The 7,759-nt window shown below is 50.8% G+C and overlaps 1 protein-coding gene across 2 annotated transcripts in view; it reads right to left on the bottom strand.

Moving 5' to 3' along the window:
• The window catches only part of Adap2 (ArfGAP with dual PH domains 2), a 29,805-nt gene extending 22,514 nt beyond the window's left edge, over positions 1-7,291 (bottom strand). The window contains exons 1-3 of one of the 2 annotated variants that reach the window (XM_038324931.1): positions 7,056-7,291; positions 6,260-6,390; positions 4,149-4,240 (exon numbers count right to left, since the gene is read on the bottom strand). In XM_038324931.1, the coding sequence (XP_038180859.1) occupies positions 4,149-4,240; positions 6,260-6,390; positions 7,056-7,149 (317 nt within the window). In that variant the 5' untranslated portion in view covers positions 7,150-7,291. Of the gene's footprint in view, positions 1-4,148; positions 4,241-4,352; positions 4,450-6,259; positions 7,017-7,055 lie in introns of those variants that run through there. The other variant, XM_038324930.2, reaches the window with a different exon arrangement.
• Positions 7,292-7,759: the final 468 nt, after the last annotated feature.

Here is a 7,759-nt window from a genome sequence, read left to right on the forward strand (position 1 = left end):
TCTGATGCATGGTCTTCCCGTTCCCACAGTGACTTTCCAAGATCCTTCAGCGGTGGGTGGGGACAGCCTCCCCTTCTCAGGATACCCAGAGGTTCTTGGCCTTATGATAGTTAACATTGGTGCTGGGTGATTCTCTGTAGTGGGGGGGGGGTGGTTTATGTAATGTGTGGCAGTACCTCTAGCTTCAACCTCCTAGATTCCAGGACCTTCTGCTCTCCAGATGTCACACCAGGGAAATTTGTCTTCTAGTGGGTTGGGAAGCACTAGATTGTCCCTTAGCCCTCTAAGTCAATGATGAAGATATGAGCTCCCTAGACACTTACCCTGTCCCCAACACCCCCACCCCAACTCTCTGCTGTAATGGCATTTCATTTGTATTTTAATAAATAAAGCTTGCCTGAGGACCAGAAAGGTAAAACAGCCACAATGGCCAGCCTTACAGACCAGGCAACAATGACACACACCTTTAATCCCAGTAGTCAGGCTAGTTTGCCATAGAGACCAGGCGGTGCATGCCTTTAATCCCAGTGGTATACACCTTTAGATCCTGTCCTCAAGAGGATTATAAAAGGGGAGGAAACAACTCTCATGTTCAGTCTCATTCTGAGATTCCTGGAGGCAGGACCGCCATTTTGGACTGAGGTAGGGGTAAGAGCTTAGTGGCTGGCTGTTTTACTTTTCTGACCTTTAGGCTGAACCTCAATTTCCTTTTTTTTTTTTTTTTTGATTTATTTATTTATTATGTATACAGTATTTTCAGTACTCTGACTGCAGGCCAGAAGAGGGCACCAGATCTCATTACAGATGGTTGTCAGCCACCATGTAGTTGCTGGGAATTGAACTCAGGACCTTTGGAAGAGCAGCCAGTGCTCTTAACCACTGAGCCATCTCTCCAGCCCCCCTGAACCTCAATTTCTGTCTCTGAGTTTATATTACTCATGCCTTCCTCTGCTTGTAAACTTGCGCCAAATACGTCCTGGACCTGCTGATAGACTCTGAATCCCCACACTGCCTAGAGTAGACTAACCCCAAGGTGTCTAAAGTAACTGAGAATGACTTTGAACTTATGATCTTCCTGCTCCCACCTCCCAAGTGCTGAGATTACAGGTGTGTGCCACCACACCAGCTATATGTAGCTTGGGGATCGAACTCAGGGATATAAACATGTTAGGCAGGCACTCTCCCGACTGGGCTACATCCCCAGACCAAATTACTGAACATAACCGAACATCTCTAAGCTTGGGAAATGAGCCAGTAATATACCTGCCTTCCCTAGTGCTGTTGGGGTGGGCAGTTGTATGTAAAGAACTTAGCACCGTACTAAACACACAATAGGCTTTTGTCATTGCTATTTAAGGGTCTTACTGTATAGGCTGGCCAGCAACTCACAGAGATCTGCCTGCTTCTGTTTCCAGATAGCTAACAAACCAGGCTCACAGCAGGTTCTGGGTTTTTCTTTTCTTTTCTTTTTCTTTTTTTTCCCAAGACAAGGTTTCTCTGTGTAGCCCTGGCTGTCCTTGAACTCACAGAAATCTACCTATGTCTGCCTCCCAAGTACTAGGATTAAAGGTGAGTGCCACCACTGCCCAGCCCACAGTAGGTTCTTTTTTTTTTTTTTTTTTTTTTTTTTTGGTTTTTCGAGACAGAGTTTCTCTGCAGCTTTAGAACCTGTCCTGGAGCTAGCTCTTGTAGACCAGGCTGGTCTCAAACTCACAGAGATCTGCCTGCCTCTGCCTCCCGAGTGCTGGGATTAAAGGCGTGCGCCACCACCGCTCAGCCCACAGTAGGTTCTTAATGCTAATGTCAACCAAATGTTATTCTTGGCTGGAGTAAAACTGGGCAGCTGAGAACAAACTTATTTTCATTGTTTGTACCTTCTTATCTTTTCCAGGTACATGTTTCAAAGGTTAGCTGACCAAATGCCCTGGGACCAGGAGTGACCTGAAGCTGTGCATCTGGCCAAAACAGGTCACTTGAAACTCTGAGTTGCCCTGGCCTTTCGGGGACAAAGGGATCAAAAGTTAAGGGACTGACCGGAAATCCTCTCTGGGCTTTGCTGGGTAAAGCAGCATGAACCTGAAAGTGGATTTGCTGGTAAAAGTCTGGCTGAGAAAGATGGAGGGACAAGCGCCACAAGAATAAGAAAGACGGGGTCACACTGGAGCTTCCGGTGTGGTTCTTCCATCTCCCCTTCTCCTTTTCCTTGTTTTGGAACTGGAGGAAAACAGCCACCAGCCCTAAACAACAGGGATTAAAATACAAAGACGTAGCCCGGCGGTGATGGTGCACCCCTTTAATCCCAGCGCTTGGGAGGCAGAGGCAGGCGGATCTCTGTGAGTTCGAGGCCAGCCTGGTCTACAGAGTGAGTTACAGGACAAGCTCCAAAGCTACAGAGAAACCTTGTCTCGAAAAAAATAAAAATGAAGGGACAGTTGTAGGAGTTATGGTTAACAACGCTGGAGGGGACAGGGTAGAAAGCCCATGTAAGAGATGCTGTCCAGGGGCTTGGAGCAAAGGCTGAATGGTGGCAAATGAGGCAAGCTGGGAAAGGTTCTTTCAAGTGATGGCCGTTCTTTCAGACGGGCGAGGGACCTGGTATCACTGTAAGGCTGACACTAAAAAACGCATTAAAACGACTATGCTGGCTGACAGGGGTGATGCTTAACAAATGAGGTCATTTTATTTACATTTTGTTGCTTTTGTTGGTTTTGTTGTCTACACTTTTGAAGAGGGACCTGCATTACATGCAGTAGGACATCCAAAGGGCTTGGTGGCTTGGCCAGCTTCTTACAGCTGGGTAGCAGCTATAATGTTGGGGCGGGGGGGAACCTGAAGCCTTCTGCCTATAAAGATATGCTTCCCTACCAGGTGGTTGTAGAATGGAAGTGGCGGGGCTGCGTCCTGCCACCCGGCCGCCGGCTAGCTTTACACCCGAAATAATTACACGGAAACTGTATTCTTTTAAACACTGCCTGGCCCATTATCTGTAGCCTCTTATTGGTTAATTCTCACATCTTCCTTTAACCCATATTTAATAATCCAATCCGTGTAGCACCACGAGGTGTGGCTTACCAGGAGAGATCTTAACCTGCATCCATCTCAGAGAGGAGAATCATGGTGACTGCATATGGCGACTGCCTGAAGCATCTCCCCTCTCTTTCCCAGAATTCTGTTCTGTCTACTCCACCTACCTAATTTTCTGTCTCTTAAAGGGCCAAGGCAGTTTTCTTTATTAATTAACCAATGAAAGTAACATAGACAGATAACTCTCCTCCATCAGGTGGTGGTGACGCACGCCTTTAATCCCAGCACTTGGGAGGCAGAGGCAGGCGGATCTCGGTGAGTTCGAGGCCAGTCTGGTCTACAAGAGCTAGTTCCAGGGCTTCCCTGCCTTTCACATGGCACAAGCCACCCTCGGGTCACGTAACTGCAAAGCTACAGAATCACCCATTACAGTTATGTATTTGTGAAAGGCCCGAAAACATCACACTGAGACTCAGCGGTTCAAATGCTACTTTCCAGACACGCCTGCATGAGACTGCCTACCTAGAGGAATCCCATTCCTGAGTCCACAGGACACACTATCTGACAGCCCTGAATGAGGCCGAATCCCTGAGAAGGTTTGGGGTCACTAGGTTCTATGGTCCTCCTCAGCCCTCACCTTTACAGCCCTCCTGCCATACTGTTTTTTCCTAATGCCATGCTATAATCTCGCGGTACCAGATAATCCACACCCAAGTCTGTGCTCCTTCACACCCATCACGTCCTGTCTCTCAAGCAGAGGGTAACAGTCACACTTGCTGACAATAGCACACGGCTACCAGCTCCACAAACACTAATGGCTTTTGTTTTGTTTGAGGTGTAGTCACAGGTAGCCCACGCTGTCTTCCAACTCACTATGTAGCTGAGGCTGACCTTCAATTCCTGACCAAACCCTCTTTATTCACCTCCAATGCACCAGAATTACAGGCTTTGGCCAATCCTTTGGTTGAAACCAGGACTCCTATGTGCCCTCTGTGACGGTACCAAATTCATCCCTGAAAGAACCTTCCAACCAGGTTACAGGAGAACTCACCTCAGACAAAGGTACCGGGAACAGAGAAGGGCTGGGAAGACCCTCCCCAGATGCTAGGGAGTCCCTCACTTACAAGCAGTCGCTGGCCTGAGGGACATAGTAGAAAGCTGGGACTCTGGCTTCAAATTTGGCTTTCGCATTGAGATTCCCATTGTGGGTCATGAACTGTAAGACAAGAGCAAATGGACGTAACTGTACAACTTGGGAAAAAAATAAATGAAATGAAAATACAGTGTACCCAGAAGACGGTGGTGGCCGGGCGTGGTGCTGCACACACCTTCCTTCCCAGCAGAGACAGGTGGGTTTCTGTGAGTTCGAGGACAGCCTGTTCTGCATAGTGAATTCCAAGGCAACTAGGGCTATGTAGAGAGACCCTGTTTAAAAAAAAAAAAAAAGTAAAAAGCCTAAGGTTTTCCCTGGCTCTGAGGCAGGGCCAGGAGAACCTGCCTCTAAGGTGGCATCTCACCAGGCATGGAAAACCTCAGTTTGTTCTATCATGGGGGACTGATAACCGTGCCTTACATAGAAACAGCTCTTTACAGGTCACACACGATAGTTTACTGGGTCCTCTCAACCATTTAAACACTGCTATTCTTTTTTTAAAGAGGGCATGGGCTCAGAGAGGTTAGGTGGCTTGCTCAAGGCAGCACAGCTAGTTAATACAAAGTGATAATGTCAACCCATTTCTGCTGGGTCCCAAAGCTCATGTTCTTTCTCTCCCTCTTTCCACAGACAGCCAAGCTTTCCCCCACTCCAGCCCTTAAAGTCTAAAGGAGGCTGGGCTAGCTGGAGCAAGGAAGTGGCTGCCAACTCCACAGAATACCCTCTGTCATCTGAGACTCAGAGTGGGCATTCTGTCCAGTGATATGCTGATGTGCCAGTGGACAGGGACATGGCTGGGGTAAGGGCAGGAGTAGCAGGTTTGTAAATCCTATCTCTGGACACAGTGAGCACTATCCCCCTCGCTGGGAGCTCTGGGGCTATGGCATAAGCATGTACTGCCTGTGGACTCCAGCAGAGCATGAGAGACTCTGGGGATTTCACCTGTCCCAGTGAAGACATTACAGGGGAGTTAGAAGGCAAACCTGTGGGCGTGTGGGCTGGTTTCCCCTGCACAGAATGGAAGCTTTGGCTAGACAGCCAGTCTGTCTCGTCAGTGTGTGCTCCTCCCCGTCAGGGACTTTAGAGTCACATCTGTGTGGACTGAATAGTGACTGGTACAGTCCAGATCCTGCCATACAACAGAAACGCTCGACGGTGTTACCTGCTTCCCCAGTGGCCCTGAGCCTCTCAGCTCACCAGTGTGGTGGAGACCTGTCTCTCTTCAGGAGGGCTCCTCCATGCTAACTGGGCAGGCAAGCAGAGTGGGCTGGGGAGGGCGTGAAGGACCGTGAGCTATGAAACAGGACGTCTCTCTCCTCAGTTCCTGGCTCCCATGAAAGACAGCAACTGTTGATTCACTTTGTGTCTGTGCTGAACCTGTATTTGATTCTTTCTCCCCCCACCCTGGATTTTCAAGACAGGGTTTCTTGTGTAGCCCTGACAGTCCTGGAACTCTTTCTGTAGACCAGGCTGGCCTCAAACTCACAGAGATTCGCCTGCCTGTGCTTCTCAAGTGCTGGGATCAAAGGCAGGCGCCACCATGGGCGGCTGTGCTTATTCTTACAGCAGCCAATGAGAGGGTGGTGCGTGTCCATAACACGGGTGTGGAAAGAGAATCCATAGCTAAATTAAGGAGTTAGCCCAAGGGCTAGAGAGATGGCTCAGCAGTTAAGAACACTTATTGGTCTTGCAGAAGACCTGAATTCAATACCCAGCGCCACTATGACTGCTCACAACGGCTTGTAACTCCAATTCCAGGGGATCTGATACCTTCTTCTGACCTCTGTGGGCTCCTGCATATATGTGGTGTACACACATACACTTAGGTACACACATATCTTTAAACACACATATTTAAAGGCACTTCTTAGGTCCTCGTCCCTTGTAAGAGAAGCAAGTGATTAGCTAGGATTTGAACTCAGGACCTTTGTCTAAGCCACCACCTTCTAGTCTGTTTCCTCTCTTTAGTTTTTGCACCTTTCTAGGCTCCATTTCCTCCTCTGAGGACTAGGAGGAACACCTGTGTCCTGCCTCCTCTCGCCACGCCCAACTCCAAGAATTTGCATACGCGCGTCTTTCTACCTCCACCAAACTGTCGTCCCAGAAGTCCAGTCGCACGGATTTAACTTTGCTGACGTCTGGGAAGTTGCGGTGGACGCCAGAGCAGTGAAGACAGATGAAAATCCCCAGCTTGTAAGAGGCCCAATCAGGATCTGCGGGGTGGAAGGGCAGGATCTCCGCTGAGCCGAGGCACGACTGGGCTGGGGTGCAGGGACAGGCTGGGCCGGACTGTTAGGATTCTGTCTCGGAGGCCAGCTCTGCCCACGCCGGTAATCTTTTCTCTTTTGGTCCCCAACCTTGGACAACTGAGATAACATCATAAACCGTGCTTAGCCCACCCTTTGGCACAGCGACACCGAGGAGACCTCGGAAGGAGGAACCGAGAAGGGGCAAGTGAGGGGACCCGCTCGGAGGCTCAGGGCTGGGAGCTGCATCAGCATCCTCAGGGTCAACGCGCCGCAGTGAAGGGTGGCGGGGGCTCAGGAGGCATTGGAGGTGAGGACCTCAGGGTCCGAGGGCGAGGGAAGAACCCAGGGTCGGAGATGATGTCCAGGGTGGTAGGATGCCCGGTGGGAAAGTGAGAGGAAACCGGGGCATGGACCGCATCTGGTGCGAAGTGAGGACTGCGGTCCCAGGCTTCGGGAGCAGGGAGACAGAGAACCGTCGGGGCCGCCGGAGACGCTCCAGCGAGAAGGACTGAGGTCCCAGGCGAGGGACGAGTCTGGGTCGCGCTTGGATGGGCTCCTAGGGAAGGCGCCGGCGAGCCAGGGGCTAGGGCCATGCCTGGCTGCACCTGCCCCGCACGCCGTGCCCTTACCCGCAGCCCCGCAGTCGGCGCAGTGCGTGTTGCCGGTGCCCGCAGCTTGCAGTAGCTCCAACAGCCGTTTCTTGTTGCGCTCGCGGTCGCCCATGGCGGGACCGATGGTCTCAGCGGGGCTTAGCTGCGCCGCCTCCGCGCTTCCCGCTCCTGGACGCCCATGGTCCTCCTTTCTTTAACCAGACTCGGGAGAAGGACTCAGCTCGCCAAGCCTGCGGGCCTGTGCGCCTGCCGCCCCGCCCCCGGCACGGCGTGCCCCGCCGCCTACAGGTCCTCGACCACGCCCCTGGACAATATACCCCGCCCCCACGGCCGGCAGTCCAGTTCCACAACCTGAGGAGAGGGACAGGAATGCACCAGATGTAATCCTGACTGGCTGCTTGCTGACTGTGAGTCCATGGTTTATTCAGTCTCTCTAGGCCTCAGTTTTCACATCTGAAAAAGGGGCATGTAAGGACAGTAGAGGAGCCGGAGTGATGGCTCAGTGTTTAAGAGCACTGGTTGCTCTTCCAAAGGACCTAAGTTCGATTCCCAGCAACCACATGGCAGCTAACAACTGTCTGTAACTCTAGTTCTAGGGGATCAGACACCTTTACATAACAAATATATAGGCAAACCACGAATGCACATGAAATAAAATAAATAATTGCCGTGTGGTGGTGGTGCATGCCTTTAATCCCAGACAGACAGATCTCTGTGAGTTT

The sequence above is a fragment of the Arvicola amphibius genome, chromosome 4, assembly GCF_903992535.2.
Source record: "Arvicola amphibius chromosome 4, mArvAmp1.2, whole genome shotgun sequence".
In the NCBI taxonomy this organism is placed as follows: domain Eukaryota; kingdom Metazoa; phylum Chordata; class Mammalia; order Rodentia; family Cricetidae; genus Arvicola; species Arvicola amphibius.